We start from the raw sequence: 21,064 nt of genomic DNA on the forward strand, positions 1-21,064 counted from the left end.
AAAATGGAAGGGAGAGATTAGATGATCCTAAGAACTCCTTTCCAGTGCTACCATTTTGGGCTTTAAAGAACAAGAGGGATAAATGAGTTCAAAGATACTTACTTCTTGAGGATATTTCTGAACAAAAAGTGGTGGAAATTTGAGATTCCTTACATCACTTAATATCTGAAAAAGAAGAGAAAAGTGCTGAGTATTTTCCCATCCTTTTATTTCTTGTCCCACTGTAGATCTACTTAAACATTCTGAACAAAACTTTTTTTGCTGGATAGAATGACCGTGAGGAAGGGTGTGAAATGAAATCAAAGGAAAACCTGCCATCTCTTCCTGCCAAAACTGCCTGTCTAGCTGCTTTGTTGAGTTCCAGCGTACACTGCATTAAGAGATCAGAGCCAGGTAAATGATGCAAGTGTAACCAGATCCCAGCGGTATAGGAAGAGCCCGTGACACATGGCTCTGACTCTGGGGTACCGTGAGAGATGAAAGGGCTTTTGCCAAAGAGTCCATCACTCATGGATTTTCCCTGCCTCTGGGGAAGACACATTCCTGGGCTGGCCACCCACAAACGTCACGCCAAAATTACGCTCCATGTTTAATGGGCCACAGAGACACTCTTTAATGAAGGCTGTACCTCACGCAGGTCTGGCAGATGGGGAGCTCTGCAGGTCCACCCCTTCCCTTTCCTGGCAAGGAAAGTTAACTTTCAGAAGCCCCCAGCACACTGGAGAAAGGGCGCTGGTCTCAGACTCCCAGGCCCTGGGGGCGAGTCCAGGTTCTGACACCGACTCCCCAGGTGACAAGTGAGGGGGTCTCTACCATCCCTTCCTCCTCAGAGCCCCCCATCCTAATAGGATTGGGTGGGCATCCGCCTGAAAGAGTGAGCCAGAAGGCCAGGTCTCGGCAGCCATGAGCACGCTGCAGAGAAAGCTGGGCTGGGGATGAGGAGGAAAGTCAAATGCAAGGAAGAGGCTGAACATGGCCCCCAATAAGGGAGAGGAATGCTGGCAGTGATGGTCAAGGTCCGGGGAAAAGCCAGGCCCTGGCCCAGGAACAGCAAGGGCATTTTAGAAATGCATGGGATTAAAACAAAGAACACACTTTTAAAGTTTGAAAGGGGGGGAAGAAAAAGCAAGTGACTAAATACAAGCTCCATGTGCAGCCTAGGGGTCAAAGGCTAATTTTTGTATCGACAGGACCACTGCTAGGAATGAATCAATTTTGCTTTGAAAAATGTTACTTTTATTTTAGGCCTTGGAGTTGAAAACCCTAGAAATCCTTTTAAGCCATTTATCACTACTTGTTTTTGCACCCCCTTCCATTCTGAAACAAGAATTAGGAAAAAAGCAGTTCAAAGAAATACTCACCTTGACCCTCTCCATCTGAGTGCTGAATGGGTAGAGCAGTTCAAATAGGATCAGGCCCAAAGAAAAGATGTCCACTTTGTGGGAATAAGTATTGCCATAAATCTGAAATGTAACATGAGATGGGAAATAAACACTATCAATGAGGAAGTCAGTGAATAAAAAGGCTTTAACGAGATTTGTGGCATCTCTAGTTACCTCTTGGCCCACACAGTTTATCAAGAATAGAAGATTATTGTTAATCACGTGGCTGGGAGCCAACAGCCCTCCACGTATGTTCTCCACAGGTCACGCGGCTTCCCAGAAGCTCAGAGCTGGGGGGGCCTTGGAACCTTCCAATCTGATTTATAGCTGGACACAAGCCCCTTTATAACCAGAGGTGGCTCTGGTGATGGGGAGCTCCCCTCCCTTCCTCCCAAGACAGTCCCTTCCATCTCAGGGCAGCTGCTCTTAATGTGAGCAAGGGTTTCAAGACCAAACTTGCCTCTTAGCAACTTCTTCATTTCCCTGGTTCTCTCACCCAGTCCTCCTTTGGCACGAGTTCATCCAGTGCACCTTTCTGCACCCTCTAAAGCTCAGCAAAGCCCTTCCTCAGACCTGGTGCCCCAAACTAAACACAGCATCCAGGTGTGACCCGACCAGGCCCTGCCACTTTGGGCGCTCCCCTCCTTAGACCAGGATGCCATTGCCCTCAGTGCCACCTGAAATGATGCTGGTGTGGGTGGCGGTTGTCCCTCGCCCTCGATTCAGCCAACCTGGAGTCATTAAAACCACGAGATCTCTTTGGCCAGATGGCTGCCCTGCCACCCCTCTTCTTTACCGTCTAGATGATTCCTGATCCCAATTGCCTTTCATTTCATTAGCAGCTCCCTTATGAAGGCTGGCCCTGGCTTGCTGGCCTACGTTCCTACCAGGGGCGCTGCCAAACTGCCACTGCCAATTCTATTAGCAGCCATCCTGGGGCTAGGGCACAGAGCTCAAGAAGCTCTTCTGAGTTCAGATCAGGCCTCAGACACCCTGGGCAAGTCACTTCCCCATCTGCCTCAGTTTCCTCACATGTAAAAGAGGCAGAGAAGGAAGTGGCAGCCCCATTCTCTCCAGTATCTCTGCCAAAAAAGGCCCAAGTGGGGTGACAAAGAGGCACATGTGAATGAAACAAGGACCGATGAGGTTTTTTTTGTTTTGTCTTGAGAACATGGCAGAGATTTCGAGCACGACCAGAGAAGGAGGCTGAAGACCAGAGAGAAGGGCTGGTCGAGGGGCCCACAGCCCACAATCTCCTAGGAGGGGTCAGTCCCACCATTCTGAAGGTTCCAAAGGGACACTTCTCACACTGGCCCTTGCGGCCTTCCTAGGGTGACCACGACAACCTCTGGCTGCCTCCCTGTCCTCTCTTCTCTTCCCTTTCCTTCTAAATGACCAAGGCTGCTGGATGCCTGAATTCCCCCGGGCTTCTTCTCTTTCCTGAGGCTCTGGGGGCCTCAGGAGGCACTGAGGAAGACGTGAGACTTGGGGGACCCAGCTTGAGGCTGTGTGGAGGGATGGTCCTCCTCACCCTGGGGCTTGGCTCTCAAACCCCCGACATTGATTTGCTTTGATGACACTTGTTGTCTCCCCATGAGAATGCCCGCCCTTGGGAGTCAGCCCCTTGGCAGACTCATCGAGCCAGTAGCTAGCACAGAGCCTGGCACACGGCAGGTGCTTCATAAATCTGAGCTGGCTGACTGTGCATTGAGGGTCTCTGTCCAAGTCCTGCCTCTGACAACGGGTGGCTGGGCCCGAGCAAAGGGCAATCTCTTCAGGCTCCCCTCAGTCCTCCAAGACCCCAACAAACAGTTGCCGACCTGTACTGATGGATGGATTTTCCTCCCCCTGGGAAGTTCCCCACACCAGAGAAACCCCAGGACTCGTCAGAAATGTAAAGGAACTCCACCCTTGTGTCCCAGAGTTGTGACCTCAGATCCGTCCCTCCCCTCCCCCTGGGATCTCCTTCCTGGCACCCAGAGTCATCAGTAGGAACAGCCATGGGGGACCACACCTGACATAGTCCTTCCACCTGAGCCCTGAAAATGATCAACTACAGCCACCCAACAGTCCCACGTCCCCCATAACAAGGAGCCCTGCTTCAGACAAAGAAAGTAGAAAGTTCACAGAAACGAGTCTTTTGCTCTTGCTATGGCCCAGCATTTAGGGCGGGTGAGCCTGCTCTGAGACACTTCCTCGAGGGTGATGGAGAGCTGCCCAGACCAGAGCTCAGAAGGGAAATAATACCCTCCCCCCCCCGCCATCCCATCCTGTCCAGGTCTGTCTCCGTGCTAAGAGGTTCTCACTCCCCTGGTTCTCCAGCAGCCGCCACCTTCCCCATCACCAGCATCACTAAGCTTCACTTTGTGGCCGTGGGGACCTAGTCCAAGGGGCCGTCGGACTTTTGCCAGCACCTGCCTGCTTCACTCTAATTGTGGGGGCTTCCTCTGACCGAGTTCTCTCACGTGGCGTGGAAGGCTCTCACACACCCATTTATGATCAGATATCAGGAGTTCACGAGTCCACCAAGAAGGAAATGCAGCAGCCAGCTACTGGAAGTCTCCCCTGGAACTGCTATGAAGCCGCTCCTTGACCCCCAACAACGTGGTCATTTTTCTTAAAGGAAAATCATCTTACCTGCTCCGGGCTCATGTAGAGTTTGGTCCCCACTTGGCCTGTGTGCCTGGCATAATCAGGCATCGGGGTCAGAACCGATGGTTCTTCCTCATCCTGGTCCATGGCAGTCACCAGCCCAAAGTCGCCAACCTTCACCACGTCATCCATTGTAAAGAATATATTGGAAGGCTGGGAAGACAGCCGAAGAGCGAGTGCAAAGAGAGAGAGGGAAAATTAGCACGCGGAGAGATCACTGACAAGAAGAGAGGAGCTGGTGGGAGGCAGGGGCCACTCTCAGCCACAAATGGCTTTTAAGGATACAAAAAGGAAACAAACTTAAGGTGCTCACAAGGCCTGCGATCATTGGTGCCATCCTCCCCCCGCACGGCCCCTTTGCATCTTCAGTGAGTTTTCTGTGGCCAGAAATCCATTGGCTAGAGACCAACCTTCTGATGGTACTCTCTGAACCTGACTTCGTGCACCTTTCCTTTCCCTCCCTCCCTACTTTTCTCTCTCTCTTTCTCTGTAAAACATGCTAAAATAACAATAAAACCTATTTAGAGAGTTCTCAGAAGGGTACAGAAAGGAAACCGATCAGCTTTGGATGGCGCCTGAGCAACTGCAGCAGTCTCCAAGGGCCCGGCCACTTAAAGCCCCTTTTCAGATCTATTTGCAAGCAGAGAAGGAGAGCCAGAGAACTTAGCTGAACCATTATTCAAGTTTTCCTCTCACCAACCTGGGCACCAGAGCAGCCAGTGGGTGGAAAGACTGACGCAAGGGTGTCACCTTTACTTCCCGTGCCCACTCCTGGCCAAAGGCAGGAGGAGCAGACCACACTGACCAGAAGTGCTTGTGGCAGGGGCTGCCAGGGGGCTGCCATACTTTACAGAGGGAGATTGTTTTTCTATCCCCAGCGCCTAGCAGAGTGCCGGGCATGTCGTAGGTACATGAAAATCAACACCAAGAAACACAAAAAGGCCCTTTCCAGGTTCACTTGGGATAGATAAGGGAAAGAACCTTATTCACTCTGCAATATGATATTAATCAAACTTTTTTTTTTTTTCCCTGAGGCTGGGGTTAAGTGACTTGCCCAGGGTCACACAGCCAGGAAGTGTTAAGTGTCTGAGACCAGATTTGAACTAAGGTCCTCCTGAATTCAGGGCTGGTGCTCTATCCACTGCGCCACCTAGCTGCCCTCTGCAATATAATATTTCAGGAAGGCAATGTCTCAAACATGATACCACAGAGAGGATCAATCAACGTAGGTAATCTCCGCTCTGCCCAGCTAGAGTCAGTTACTCTCTGAGTAAAAGAGAATATTATTTGACAGAACTTCCCTTTTTACTTTCCCTGATTAAACAATGTGTGTTTATAGCAGCTGGATCTTTCTACTTAAGCAATAAGCAATTATTTGTGTAACCAGTCGTCATTCTCTGAAGTTGAAAATGTCTTTTCTTTCCTCCCTTGGTCTTCTCCCTTCCAAACCAAAGGATCTATTGGATGGCCCCTAATCTTCAGCGCTGCTAATGACTCCAGACCCCTATTAGCCTATCACTACAACTCTCTCCAGATCGGGTAACCGTTGCTAACTTCTTATAACTGTCCAGGGAGGTCCAGCTTTGACCAAAAAAAAAAAAAAAAAATTAATCTCAAGAAACACGAGGCAAAAACTCTTGACTTCAGTCATCTCTAAAAAAATTGGTGATGAAGCTATGATTTTTTTCCTCCAGAATTTCTTATGTGTATGGAACTAAATAAGGCAAGTCCCGGGGAGTTGCCCAAATTATGTATGGGCTAAGTGACTTGAGCAGGGTCATGTGGTTAATGCCAGAGGGAAGACCTGAATTTGAGTTTTCCTGACTGCCAACCTAACTATCCACATGTTATGCCACAACAAAAGTTAAATAAATGCACGCTGAAGTGGATTCCTTTGAAAAATGGGAAGGATGACGCATTTTCCCGATTTTGAGGCTTGCCTCTCAGGATATGAAGTTTAGTTCTTTATGGGATGATGCCAAAAAGCATTATGGGAAATAAGAAGCAGGAAAAACTGAGAACAATGGCAAGAAACTAATTCTAGCTCATATACTGATTTCTATACACAAAACAAAAAATCTATAAGATCAGAAAACAAGCTAAGAATTCAAGCAGTTTGAACCTATGAAACTTGTTTACTTAAAGTAGTTTAAATTTTTGAAAGTCCTATTTCAATAACTGACTAGACACATTACTCCACACTGCCATGATTATTTGGAGCAAAGCAGTTTATGCTAAAGCAAAAGTTCACTTAAAGCAAATTAAAAGTATCTGGCAACTCTGGTGATATTAAGGACTTTGAAGGAATGTGAGAAAAACTCGCTGAATTAAAATACAGATGCTCTACTTCTGAGACTCTCCGGCTCTGTGACTGTGGAAAAGCCATACATCATAACTGAACCTTATTTTCCCCATCTGTGAAATGAAGGTCACCCCTGCACTGACATCACAGGCAGGGAGGAGGCTGCTCTGAGGACCGATTGAGATAAGGTAGCTTAGCCCTCTGCAAATTTAAAATGGTATATACACCTCTATTATTAGTCTTACTACTAGTTGTAAGAATTAAAAAAGCAGTACCATTCATTAAGGCAGTTGGCCTTATGCTCCCAACATCACTGCTGCTTAAGACTGAAATATGTGACTAAATTAAGTTTTGCTGTAGGGTAACTTAACCTTTCTGACACAAAAGCATCAAGTTATCAGAAGGTTCTGGAGGACTCTCTCCCTTGGCCATTGATATTCTAACAAGAGTCAGATTTGATGTCCATATTCTTTCCTTCCTGACCCTATAAAAGAGGCGCCAATGAAAGGTCACCGAGAGCCTCTGAGAACAGTGAATCGACTCATCGAACACTGACTAACTGTAGACAGGGCAGGCAGACACTCTTAAGGAAGTACCTCCCTCGAGAAAAAGCACCATCCTTTGGAAAGGATCCAAACCCTGTGTCAATAAGAATGCTCTCATAATGAATCACGGTACTCAGAGATAAAGAGATGGAGAGACACAGATCCTGCCATCCTCCCCATGGTTCCCTGAGGTAACGGAGCCCCCCCCAGCCGCCTGATTCCAGGGACGGGCCTCTTTCTGGAAATGATCCAAGGAAGGCCCCAAACTCACACAGCACCTTTTGGAATACACACCTTGAGGTCCCTATGCATAAGTCCTTTACTGTGCAAAAACTCCACAGCCTCCGCTATCTGCAGGAAGATGTGCAGACACACGGTCCTCTCCCTCTCCTCCAGGGCACACCTTCGGTTCATCCAGTCCTTGAGATTTTCCTTTCTGCAAAGCTGCATCTGAATATAGAGATAGACCTTGGGAGAGCTGGGCTGGAGTTTCTCAGCAGTGTTCTGAGTGAGGTCCAAACTTAAGGTGGTTGGTCTGGGAGGAGAGATGGACAAAGGGCTTTCGGAGGAGCACTTGGAGTCAGCCTGCGGAAGCACGGCCAGTGTGCGGGCACACTGGCTGCCAGGGAGCAAGGCCGTGGGTCTGCGGTCCTTACTGGGGGTGCGGTCACAGCCCGAGTCCTCAAACACAATGGAAGAGGAGGTTCGGTCCCTGGACCTTCGGTAGGGAAGGCCATTGGGAGGGCAGAGGCCAACGGGGCGGTACTCCTTGCTGCCGTCCATGGTGTCATCGTCCAGGCTGCCGTCCGTGAGGCAGCTGTCCTGCAGGTGGGAGGCCGGGCCCGCCGAGTCGCTGCCATCCCCGTTGCTGGTCACGGAGAGCTCCAGGGGAGAGAAGCTCTGCTGGCTGTAGGAGAGTTCCACGCAGACGGACCTCCTTCTGGGAGACGAGGGGGCCAGCACCTCAATGTGCTCCTTGGTGGAGAAGGGATCCATGCTGCGGATTTTAACCGAGGGCGCATCCATCAGGCTTGGAGAGCTCAGAGGCCAGTCAGTGCTGAAAGAGAATAAAGGCGGGAGGGTGCCGCCGTCAGGGCCCGTTATCTTTGCCCCCCAACCTTCAGCCCCCCACTACAGCAAAGACTACAATGAGACTCTCCCCTGTGGACAGGTCAGCCCCTGGCTCTTTGGTCTCCTCTCCCCTTTTTGTTAAATGAGACTCAGCTACTTGCCAGGTGAATTCCCAGAGCCTTTAAATGGGGCTGCATTTCACTCGGCCTACAATCTATTATCGGCCACTTCGGGAGAAAGCACGCTAACCTAAAACCAACGGACCAATGCTCCGAGTGGACCACACACATTAGGCGATGCTCCACTGGGCTGGGGGGCAAAATCTGAAATGAACAAGTCCTCATCATTTAACTGTTTGTATTTAGTTTTTAGTTTATTCCAGGTTTTTTTCTTTTGCTTTAGTTACTATGGCTAGAGGACCGCAATTCTTTCCTTAAGCTATCAGATTCTTCTTTTGCTCGAGGTTCGAAAAATGAATCCATTATTAAAGGCAGCAGCAAATCCATTAAAGCATATTTTGTACAAGTAAAATTAATCAATTCACTGGATCACATGTTAAGGGAGAGGAGCTAATTCCTCATTATTTCTCTTATTTAAGATGCCGAAAAGTTTTAAAACAAGCAGTCCAAAAGCATCTAAGAAAGAAGACATCTAAAACATTATTAATTCCCAAAGTGAAAGACAGCACACACAAAAAGGGCAGGTAGGTGAATGAAGGGAATGGAAGCAGCCCACAGAATGGTTTTTTACTTGAGAAACATCATTTGCACTGAACTAAATTACAAATGACTCACATTTTCTGAGTAAAACAATTATTCCCCCAAAAAAAAAAGCCTACAACCAAAAACGTGGGTGTGTATATTATATATGTCTACGTATATACGGGCACATTTATATATATATATATATATATATATATATATATATATATATATATATATATATATATATATATATATATATATAGGTGGTTAGGAAAAAGTTCTAAGACAGCTGATCACTAAGAGCAAAAACGTGCTGCTTTTTTCAAGTTTTGGAATTTCCCCCCAAGATACACGAATCGGTCTCCCTTCGAACAAAGCAAAGGCCTTCCAAGAAGGGCCCGTTAGAGAGGAGGTTACCTTTCATCTTTCAGCCAAAGCTCGTCCATCTTCTCCTGCCATTTCTCCGGTGGGGTTTCCAACCAGGCATTGAAATATCTCACAATTCCTGGATGCTCAAGCTTGGCTAACGCTTTTACTTCTCGCATTACCTTCTCACGGGCCAATTCCCTGTCATTAAAGATGGAAGACATCGGCTGTTCATCTGGGCAAATTCGTCATGAACAAAGGAAAAAAAGATTTTCTGGATTACCACCCTCCCTCTGCCTCCAGTTAGAAAGCCAGATTTCACACAGGTATAAAATGAAGCAGTTCTGGCTTCTCTGTTTCAAACTCTAAGCCTTAAGAAAAAGATAGGAAAATGCCTCAAAGGTTCTTTCTTCTCCAGGAGCCCGAGGCACATGGCAGGGAAACTTAATTCCTCACATTCTGACAAATGGCCGGGTTCTTTTTTCATTCCTAAATCAATCATCTCCCGTGTGCTCGCTGAAGGCCAATCACTATGCTAGGCTTTTAAGAATAAATCTCTGCCATTATACACTTCAACAATGATACTGTACGAGGATGTATGCTGATGGAAGTGGATTTCTTCAACATAGAGAAGAGCTAATCCAATTCCAATTGATTAATGATGGACAGAACCAGCTACATCCAGAAAAGGACTGGGAAATGAATGTAAACTGTTATTTTTACCTTCTGAATCCAATTCTTCCTGTGCAACAAAAAAATTCGGTTCTACACACATATATTGTATCTAAATTATACTGTAATATATTTAACATATATAAGACTGCTTGCCATCAGGGGGAGGGGGTTGGGGGAGGAAGGGAAAAAATCTGAATAGAAGTAAGTGCAAGGGATAATGTTGTAAAAAATTACCCATGCATATGTACTGTCAAAAAATGTTATAATTATAAAATAAAATAAAAAATTAAAAAAAAAAAAAAAAAAAAAAAAAAAGAATAAATCTCTGCAATGTTTAAGTTCTTCCTGAGTCCTCCTTAATCCACCATTAAGCAGCTGTTGCTGTTGCAGTTGTGGATACCTCCTGCCAACCCCACAAACCTCTGTCTGGACGTTCGCCTTTTCCTTCTCCAGTGGCAAAAGGAGGTTACCCAAGCAGGAGGCTTTAAGGCTGGATCTGAACTCAGGTCTTCAGAACTGCCAGCCCTGAGCTCCCCTGCCCCTACTGTAGGCCTGACAATCCGCCATGTGCTGGGTATGTGGTGAATGAGACACCCCCTCCTCATGGGGACCTTACATTCCAAGGGGGACATGGGTTTTTACACATGTGTGTATGTGTGTGCTACGTGTATGTGACGTAGGAAAAGCAGCCACAGAGAGCATGAGTGCAAAGTTAGCATGTGCCTACAGCAGTTATACAGCAGACAGTCTGGGCTGCCAGGCCCTCTCTGCCCTGCCCGTCATTCCATGCTGTGTCCCTGGCACAAGTCTGGCACTTCTTAACCACAGCCAGGCTGGTATGGCCTCCCCCAGCCTCCTCTCCCTCCCCCAGCCCCTGCCACCCCAAGCCTTCCTTCTGAGAAGCCTCTCCGTACCCTCTCCCTTGTGTCTGCTGCCCAGCCTAGTGCCAATAATACAGATAAGACGCCCTCCAGTGTCTCCCCCCCACCCCACTGTCCTGCCTCCTTTATGTGTTGTCTTCTCTTTAGATTTCAGTCCATCAAAGATGGGTGCCATCTTTCTTTTCAGCTCCCCTGTGCTTAGCTTAGCATTTCTAACTGTCTTAGAACAGGCTTGCTGTTCACTGGCCTGGATCGGACGGCCCCTGAGAGGCATTTGAAAGGAAGAGATAAGCTCAGAGTAAAAAGGAAGGAGCCCAACATGGAGGCAAGGAGACGAGAGAGAGGGAGTGTAGAAGAGAATGCCGCGGGAGAGGTGTCCAGGAAAGCTGGAGGCCTGGGCAGGGCCTGGGCTCTGTGGGGGACAGAGAGTGACCCCTTGCTGGCCCTGGGGGAAGGAGGTGCCTTTGGCAGAGGGCAGGGGGCAGCCATCAATCTGACCGACTCGGGGCCCCAGAATGAGGCTTTGGCCCTAAACCAGCTGAGGTGGGATGGCCGAGCTAAGAAGGAAGCTGTGGGAGCAGGAGAAGGGGTGAGATCAGGGGCCTGAACTGGCAGGATGGCCGGCAGGGTTGAGTTCTGGGCCTGGGCTTTTGGCAGAAGCAGAGATGTCTAGAGCTTTAGACTGCTGCAATCAGAATGTCTCAAGGACATTTAAGATGCCAACGAGGCAGATGGGGGCACATCTGGAGGGACATAGCTTGAAATGTCCAAAAGGCAGCCGGCCCCGTAGGACTGCGATTCGGGAGAGGAGTGGGCTATATAAATAGATCTAGGAATCATCTACCTAAAGAGGATAATTAAGCCTGCAGGGGATGCTAAGAGAATAGAGAGAAGAGGGAGAGCAGAGGACAGAGCCCTGCAGGCCAAGCCCTGCTGGCAGAACTGACAAGGAGAAGGATGTAGCACAGTGGTGGGTGAGGAACAGTGTGACGAGGATGTGACCCTGGGAGGAACATGCCTCGGGGGATGGGGGAAGTGACAGTGATTTCTGAAGATGAAGATGGAGCACAGGCTGCTCTCTCAGGACCATTCCTTCTAATACGAGTTTCTAGATCACGTTGCCCACTGTCAACATAGCTTTTTGGTCCCTGGCTTATCTATCAGGAGAGATGAATGCTAGTTGCCTCCAAGACCACTCCCCCCTACCTCACACCATGCTTTGTCACAAGGATCGAGCCCCAAACTTCTTTGCCCATTACCTATTGGGGAGACGGATTCTTTTGATGGCATAATTGCAATCATCAACTTTGTTTCTAGCTTCAAAGACCACTCCAAATCCTCCACGACCCATACACTGGATTGGTTCAAAATCCGTTAGATATCTGAAAAGGAAATTTTAGCAATATGTTTTAAATAGAGAAAATGCAGAAACAAAGAATCCAAGTCTACACCTTAGGGATTTCCCATAAGAAGCCTAAAAGCCGAAGGCTTTCCTCCCACCCACCCCATGTGATCCTTCCCCGTTCACGTTTTTCTTCTCCACACAGAAATACACGACCACCATTTGGGGCTACTTAATTTCTACAAAGTGTCCACATGGAAGAGAAAGTGAGAAGAGTCTTTTGTTACCTTTGGAACTTCAAGAATCTGTGATTTCCCTGATGTGGGCACTTCCTCCCACCACCAATGCAGATCACAACCTCTCTAGGACAGACAGTCCTTGAGCTGCTGTGGCTCCCCATGATGAGTCTCCCCATGAACTCTACCCCTGAACAACTTCAATGTGATCTATCACTGAGCCCATAGCTGAGGCTTCTCAGTGGGGGGCAAGGGGTGCCAGAGCTTGCCCTCCACCGCTCAGCCTTTGAGAACCCAGTGTCACCTCCACGTGACAGTGAAGAGAATCAAGGACTGTCATCATGACCTTTAAGCTTTATACCCCCTTGTCTTCTACGTTAAAAACTTTAAATCAATTATGGTCGGAAAGATAAGATTACTGATATTGAGCAAAATAGGATTGTACACATTAGCCCTTTCCCTTCATGCCACAGATGAGGAAATCAAACATTAAATGATGTGCCCAAGAAAGTGACTTGTGTCCAGACACACTTTATAAATGATGAAACGTGACATCGCCACAGACCGCCATTGCTATCCGAATTCCAAAGCTACAAACACCCATCCTGGCTGTCCGAAGCCTTTCGCCGTCTCTCTGCAAAGCAAAGGTTCCTCTTTGGGAATCTGAAAATGAGCTTCCCACTGGGAATCACGTCTCCTTGTAATGCTCACCTGGGCTCCTCTGTCCCATCACCCACGGCACAAACACGAATTCCTCAGCTCTCTACAGGCTTGTGCCCCGACTCTCACTGCAACTTTGAACCAGGCAGTTTGCTTAAGTGCTTTTCAGGAGAGTCGTCGCCTTCTTTGTCTGTCTTGGCAAAGGGCCCCAAATGGATTTAATTCCATTATATCAGAACTATTTTTAGCTGAAGATCTTTCTAATGACTAGTCTTACCCAACACTGCCACGTGGTGGCGGAGCAATGTACCAGATGCACCTTGAAGTCCCCCTCCCACTCAGGATTTTCTCATCTACAACCTCTCCATGACAACTCATCTACAGCATGGTCCTAATGAGCACAAACACTAGATTCAGCTCCCTGTGGGCAAAGGAGCAAAGCTGCATCCCACACTGCAACTAGTGATATTCAAAATGGGAGTCCCTGGCCACGAAGGGATAGACGAGAACCATGTGCCCCCCTAAAAAATCCATCCCTTCCCCTGCCAAAACCACCTTCAATCAGTGTTCTGCGAAGCCACAATGTGGAAGAGACCACTAAGGGGACACTGTTCATCTCTTGAAAGGAGCCCCTTTCAGAATTCACACTTCCGTTTTCCGAGATCTCGGCTGTTCTCCAATCTGCCGCTCTTTTCTCAGTCACCACGTCCCAGGGCAGCTCTTGGGCCTCCTCCTCAGGATCCATCTCCCCCTTCTCAGTCTCCTTTCCCGGATCCTTATCTGTTTCCCATTCTTTAAGTGCTGGGCTCCCCAATATTCTACCCTGGGACTTCTCTAGGTATTAGCTCTCATTGTGCCGACCTTTACCTCTGTCCCGACGACTTCCAACTGTGTGTATCCAGCCTCAGACTCCTTCCTGAGTCTCAGAACTGTCACTTTTTGGCTGTTGTATTTCCTATCAGTGTGACAAACTCACCATACTCCCAAAAGAAGCTCACTCTCCTTCTACTTGAGCCTTCCTCTCACACACTTTCCTAATTCTCTAGAAAACACCACCAAAAATTCAGTCTAGATACACAACCTCAGACTTAGTCACAGAATCACAGAAATGGTCATGAAGAACTCAGCGGTCCCTTCTCATCTAACGCCTGCACAAAAGGACCACTATAAGACACTGACCAGCCAGTATCCAGCCTCTCCTTAAGACCCCCCCAAAGAGGAAGACGCTATCAGCTCCCAAAGCAGGGGGCAACTTGACATGTCAGGAAGTCTTCTTCAGTGCCCAGCCTCAATGAGCCTCTTTTCACTCTGCGATCAGATCTCCCCTCTAGGACAGCCTTGGAAATACTTGAGCACAGCTGTCGCTCTCCCTGCTTCCCCCCAGAGCCTTCTCTTTCCTAAGCTGCCTTCGTCCAGCCCTGACTCATGGCCATACTGACTGCCCTCTCTGGGTACCAAAGTACCCAGAACCAGCTCCTCCAGGTGAGGTCCAAGCAGGACAGCTTGCAATTGGTAATCTCGCCTCTCACTGACTGCCAGCTGCATCCCAGGGCTGACTCATACAGGACCCACCAAGACCCCCATCATCCTACTTTCTGCTTCAAGGACAGCCACATTCTCCTAACTCTTCCCCTGGTTTCCAGCCCCTCCCATCTTCAAAGGGGCTTCTACTCAGCTGCCAACCTAATCTTCCTAAACACAAACTGTTCTCCTGCTCAAGGACTTTCAGTGGCTCCTATCTTGAGAAATCACATTAAGCTTCAACCTGCTTTTCCCAGCTTATTTAGCATTAATAGATAAGGGAATATATGGGGATTAAGTGCCTCATTTTAGCTTATTAACTAAATAAAAGCCACAAAACTGGCTACCTGAACTACTAAGGTGGCTGGACTTTCACCTTTTCCTTGCCTTTCTCCATTCCAAATGGCAAGAAGCAATGAGAAAATGAACAGCTGGGCAAAGAGAGTAAACAGAGCGTGGATAATTCACTGGCTGACTGAGCGGCTCCTCAACAACCAAGATGGTTCTACCTGAGGGTTCCTGTTACCCAGTTTTCCCTATACTCTTTAACCCCCCCAAAAAAAAATTCAAAGGTTGAATTCAAACCCAGTAGCCACGTAGTCAGTGCACCTTCCTCTGAATGTCACTTCACCACTTTCAGAAAAGGTATTTCTTCTGTTTCCCTAGAGGAAGACTGGGGAGTAGGAAGAACCCTGGCTTTTGCACTGGGGGCCTAGGTTTGGGCCCCAACTCTGCTCCTTCCTACCTGTGCATCCTTCAGGTTCTTAGTGAGGGATGAAGAGGTTCAGCTACACATTCTCTAAGATCCTCTGACCTAGGATGCAGTTTTCTTCTCTCTGCTAAGTGATAAATTTCCTCTGTGAAAGTCCTCTCATTTTCTCACTTCTTATTTCTCACATGCAATAGCAGGAGATATAGTTTTTTAAAAGATTAAGCAGCAAAAAGGAAACAATTAATATATATTCCATACAACAAATAAATCCCACCCAATAATGTTCTAGCAAAAGCAGATACAAATTTAAGTGGGTGCTATTGGAGCACAGAAGGGAATAAGTTACGTTAGGTTTCATTATCATTTCTTCTCAGATATATGGATCCTCACCATATATGATAAACATATAAGTTTAACACAATGATTTTGGACTCCTACCTTGATGTATATCCAGAGCACTTTGAGTCGGCCCAGCTGCTGTCGCTGCTCTCGCCGCTTAGGGAGTCATATTTATTATCAGTCTGACATTGAGTTTCAGATTCCTTTCTTTGCTGATATTGGTGAAAAAAAAAAGAGAGTTGTCCCATCAGCATTACTCTACAGTCATAATAAAAACTCATAATCAAAAATAAGAAAAATAATTCCATCCAAAATAACTATGAAAAGCACCAAGTATCTAGGAGTCAACCTACTGAAACATACAGAAAATTTATATAACTACAAAACACCTCACAGAAATAAAGGGAAGCAAATAACTTGGAGAGATAATCACTACTCATGGTCATCCCAATATAACAAAAATGAAAATAATTAATAATTAATAACACATAATAATACTATCAAAGGGATACTTTTAAAGAACTAGGCAAAATAAGAGAATTCCTTTTTTATCTTACTCTAAGAAGAATAGGAATAGGAGCCAGGACGTGATTTTTATATTGTTATTTTTATACTTTTAGCAGCACTTCTCTTCATTGACAACATATAGTCATTTTTGAAGCATTAGAATAAGAGGTTTCAAATCTTAAGGAAATAAATTTTTTTTTTTTAAGTAAAAATAAAGGGAGCATAGCACAACTAGATGCTAAATTATGGAATAAAGAAAGGTTGCCAAGACTATTTGGTGCTGGTTGTAAAACAGAAAAGTGGATCATTAAATCTAATTAGAGAAACAAGAAATGGAAGTGATCAAGGAAAGCAGGCCATTTTACCCCGTGAAACTTTTTTTTTTTTTTTTTTTTTTTAAACAAAACAAAACAAGAATACCTGGGGAATCTGAAGAGTACTATCAGGCTCTGACCAATGTTTTACACCTAATGCAACAAATTCAAAATACTTATGTGAACTAAATATGAAAATACAAGCCACAGCTATGGGTAAAGGCAGAACACAAACAAGAAATGGAGTAAAAAGCAAAAGACAATTTTGATTACATAAAATAAAAATGTTTTTGCATAAATAAAATCAATTAAGACTGAATTAGAAAAAAAATGGTAGAATGGGAAAATGTTTCCATCAAGTATTACTGATACCTAAAATAGTGAATGGCCACAAATAAATAGCACCAAGACCTTCACTTCATTAGAATAAACAGTCAAAGGATATAAAGTTTTCCAAAGAACAAACGATCAAAGACAATATGAAAACATGCTCCAAATTACCAATTGTAAAAGAAATACAAATTAAGACAAAAACAAGGTACAATATAAAGATGATAAATTTTCTTTAAGGATCCATTAATAAGAGAAAATCTACTCTTAGAAGAGCTTCTACATTTTACCTTTTTTCATTAAAAAATTTAAATAATAAGCCCATCAAGATAGGGCTAAATAACACAGTTGTAATACAACTAGTGCTGCTAATATTTGAAAAACCATTATACACCGTCAAGGAAAAGAAATGCTTCTAACAATATAAAAATCAAGTACTGGCCCTAGTTTTCATTGTCTTTAGCATATAGGTTTCCTATATATATAAACCTTTCAAATAAAATTACTTACTCTATGAGGATTAGGGTGGAAGAGTCGGCGTACAATAAAAGTTGTTGCTATGATGCAGAACAGAATGGTTGCAACGATTTCTTTCCACCAGTGCAGGAGGAGGACAGGGTCCTTTTTCCGGATATTTTTGTTGTAATTCATATTGTCAAAAAATCTCACAGTGATCTGTGTGCTCCGTTTGTTCCTCTCTCTCTTGTAATATGGTAAATAATAGCCATTATCTTTCAAAAAAAATTAATATAAAAGATTAACTAAAATTACTTGTACTAAGTTAGAGATTAAAAAGAAAGAAGAAATAATTAGTCTTATCTTTTTGTTTTAAAAGCTGTCTTCAAGCTGATCTACAATCAAATATTTCATTAAAACTGAAGTTCTATCCATTTACTACTGAACCCTTCTCAGCAGGTCTAAATAAACTAAAACAATCCAACTCATATCCCTGTTTGGTTCATTTAAAATTTTGCCAAGATGAGCTTCCCCAGGAGTTTCCTTCAATAAATAACTTGATATTAAATTATCCTACCTACCCAGAGCACCAAATGGACATCATTATTCTTTTAGGTCTTACTGAAACCTCAACATACACTATCCCAAAATAAACCAGAATACTTTTCTTTTCACCAGCTTTACTGAAAAAACAAACAAAACAAAACAAAACAAAAAAATCCCAACCCAATTATTTCCAAGCCCTAGCAGCTCACTGTCCTTCATCTAACTTCACAGTAGGCTATCAAGCACATGTCCTTTCTGTAGGCCCCTGGCCGGCTCCCATTTACTGTGTCTTCAAACACAAGAAAGGCCACTTGTCGGGGACTTGTGAAGGGAATTCAGGTTCTGAAACAGGACAGACCCGCTGACCTCTGCTACCCTTTCCACCTCTGTGCTTGTGATCTTCCTTCTTCTGAGGCAGCCTGGCAGAGGAGCCGGAGCTGGCCCCTACTGGCTACACAATCTTCCAGAGCACCCCAGAAGGCCTCAGAAACTAGGTGTTGCTGCTATTCGTTGTACATCAGCTGTATTTTCTACCCTATGTCAATAAAATTATAGGGTCCAACCAAAAAAAGCACGCTAACTTTGCTAAAAATTATGCTCAAGAAAAACAATCCCCTCTCGTTGCTCTTCCTCCAAAATTTCTTTGTATTTTGGTTTAAAGTACTACCCTAAGATAACTGGACAATTATCTACTGATTCTGATTTTTTCTGTGATTTAAAGATAATAGGAGAGAGAACTTGAGAATATGCACACTTACCATACGGATACTGTAAAATGGAAAGTGCGCCGTTACTATATTCTTCATGAGAAAATTTGTCATTACTGAGACATTTGTCAAATTCATCGGAACCCACCAAGACAGGAGTCCTAGAAGGAGAATCTACAAATCAAAGGGGGAAAGGATCAATCATATGTGCTGACATGAAGGAAAACTCCCTAAATTAAATATTTCCAATCCCCAGTTTTTGTTGGGGAGGGGCAGTTTTATCCCGAATGTTTCATAATTATTCATGGTTAAAGCACACTTGATGAACCACAACATTTGGGAGAGAAACAACTGTCTATACAATATGACACTTTGCTACTAAAATCTGTTTGCATGAAGGTGAACATTTAGCCTTCTGGCTCATCAGTAAAACTTGGTCGTTTAGTACCTCGCAGAGAGGAGCTTAAATTGATAAAGTGTCTAAACAGTCACAGCTAAGATAGTAATGAAGAGGACTTATGAGAGACTTAAATTGTACAAAAGGATACATGTTCTATTACTTACGAATTAAGGGCTTCCATTTGATTGTGGGCAAAGGAATAATTGCATTTTCATTATTGACAGATTCCAAAGCCTTTGGGTTCGTAGGAAATTTTTCTGAAATCCTGACGGATGACTGCAGGTAGAGCTGACCTCTATACATCCCTAAAGGATAAACCAGACAACAATGACCTTTGACAATGTGAAAGAGGGTTATTTTTTAGTTCCTCTTCCTTGAACGACATGCTAGAATCCTCTTTTCAAAGAAAAACAACATAGGATGGAAGAACTCAAATTTGGCTAATAAGTTATTCTGATGACGACAGAACTTCTTGTGAACGTTGGCTGATGATCAGAACTGAATTTAAAACAAATTAGTATGTCTTTCGCTCCTTTGGGCACTGAGATGTATTTCACAATCTTGTCTACAAATGACCAAAAGATGAATATGGAAGCTGTATTTCTGGATTTCTCAAGACAAAATCTACTGTGATTTCCCTCTTGAGCATGTCTATAGGAGCAATCAGTTACATGAGTCCATGCTGCATCCCTTCAGGAGGGCAAGGAACGTTTGGTTTTGTCTCTGGAACCTGCCAGCTGGCACCCTGCACAGAAGGAGCTTCATAAATGTTTGTCAACCCTCAGCAGAAGAGAAATTGCACTACACGGCAAATAATCAAAAGAAATTTCATCCTTTTCCCTCTCCTACCTTGTCCTAATTGGTATCAGAACAAAGTATTACATGCTTCCTAAGGAATGTTCCCTCCAAACTTTGGCCAAAGGTACTGACCATATTTCAGATTACAAAGCTTTGGAAGATGGGGAATCATATGAAAAGATGGGAGAATGATGGGTCATATATAAGATTTGAGGCAAGAAAATATCTGGAACAATACTATGGGTGCTGTGGTAGAGATTAAATCAAATAAATAAAAAGAAATGTTACGGCAAAGCTTGGGGAGGGCCTCATAAGCCAGTGGACCTAGTAAGTACAGTTACACTATTTCCTCCAGTACTTTTTTAGTAGTACTGGCAAGTAGAAGATGACTTATTATTCCCTCCTTCCCCTTTTTTTTGAGATTGCTAGAGTAATTATAGGAGAGGAAATTTAGATAAGAGTTTTCATGAAAAAATAAATATATATATATATTTTTTTAACCAAGCCTAGCTCAAGTGATAATTCCTACATCTGTGAAAAGCACCATATTAAAAACTCAGGTCTTTTACAGGCCATAAGAACATTAGCAATTTCTTCAGATTCATGGCCAAATAAATGGTTAGAAAACATGAATGTGAATTCTTCATTTATTAAGCTTCTTTGGTGTGGGTCCCCACACTAGGTACAAAACAAAATTTAGACAAGTCCTTTCCTTCAAGGGGCTTACAAGGGGAGCTATAAGTAACCCTAAAATTCTTAGCCATATCGGAATGGGAGTCAGGATAGTAAATGAAAGCAGAGTCTACACTGAACAGTTTGAGACCTGGAAGTTAACTAGGAACCACAAGAACAACAATTACTCCCACTCAGCCTTACACTACAAAACCCAGGCCTTTAGGCCCATGATCCCTATATAAAGAAGTGCTCTCCCTTACCTAAGTAGACACTGTTCTCAGTGGCTCCTCGGGCTGCTTCCACAATGTCTTCTTCATCTTCCAGAATTTCACTCTCAGATGAATAACTTGTATCATCAAAGAGACTGATTGGAATGACTTTCCCATCTTTAACTAACCAGGCCGAAGCAATTGGAGTGCAAAACTGAACAAAGAAAAAAACTCACAAAGATTAGTGCTGGACTTTACCATCCAAGTGGCCATAGGCGCACCTGCAATTGCATTGCAATTATCTGTAGTGTGAATTACAAAAGGATCTTGGGCCTAGAAAACCCTCTCTCCCCCCAAGATTGGCTGCCCTTCACCCCACAGAGTACAAACTCGGGGCAATTTTAACTCTGCCTCTTTAATACCTGATATTCCCATTCCAGATGTCCACCTTTCTTGCTAAAGGCCAGAACCTTCCAGTCAGTGACGGAGACTTTTATCACGGTGTCCTGCAAGGCGGCTTCTTGTTCCTCCACATCTGAAATGATTTTAGACTCTCCTTTTTTAACACTGGATTTAAAGTTACTTTCAATAAATCCAGCTCTAGTTTCCATCTCTGGAACGTAGCGCAGTTCAAAGTGGCCAACACTGAAATTCCACCTTAAATTTACAAAAGCACATTTTAGAGATTACATTTAAGTATAAAACTAAGCATACCACTTTAGCCTAAAGAAACA

General features: G+C 44.7%; 1 protein-coding gene across 1 annotated transcript in view; it reads right to left on the minus strand.

Moving 5' to 3' along the window:
- Window positions 1-21,064, minus strand: part of EIF2AK3 (eukaryotic translation initiation factor 2 alpha kinase 3) — a 66,971-nt gene that overhangs the window by 4,066 nt on the left and 41,841 nt on the right. The window contains exons 5-16 of the mRNA XM_074285707.1: window positions 20,753-20,987; window positions 20,382-20,544; window positions 18,813-18,953; window positions 18,300-18,422; window positions 17,050-17,270; window positions 15,488-15,600; window positions 11,838-11,960; window positions 9,074-9,223; window positions 7,176-7,938; window positions 4,020-4,187; window positions 1,362-1,463; window positions 103-165 (exon numbers count right to left, since the gene is read on the minus strand). Coding sequence (XP_074141808.1) covers window positions 103-165; window positions 1,362-1,463; window positions 4,020-4,187; window positions 7,176-7,938; window positions 9,074-9,223; window positions 11,838-11,960; window positions 15,488-15,600; window positions 17,050-17,270; window positions 18,300-18,422; window positions 18,813-18,953; window positions 20,382-20,544; window positions 20,753-20,987 — 2,365 coding nt within the window. The remainder of the gene's footprint in view (window positions 1-102; window positions 166-1,361; window positions 1,464-4,019; window positions 4,188-7,175; window positions 7,939-9,073; window positions 9,224-11,837; window positions 11,961-15,487; window positions 15,601-17,049; window positions 17,271-18,299; window positions 18,423-18,812; window positions 18,954-20,381; window positions 20,545-20,752; window positions 20,988-21,064) is intronic.

This window comes from Sminthopsis crassicaudata, chromosome 2, assembly GCF_048593235.1.
Source record: "Sminthopsis crassicaudata isolate SCR6 chromosome 2, ASM4859323v1, whole genome shotgun sequence".
Lineage (NCBI taxonomy): Eukaryota > Metazoa > Chordata > Mammalia > Dasyuromorphia > Dasyuridae > Sminthopsis > Sminthopsis crassicaudata.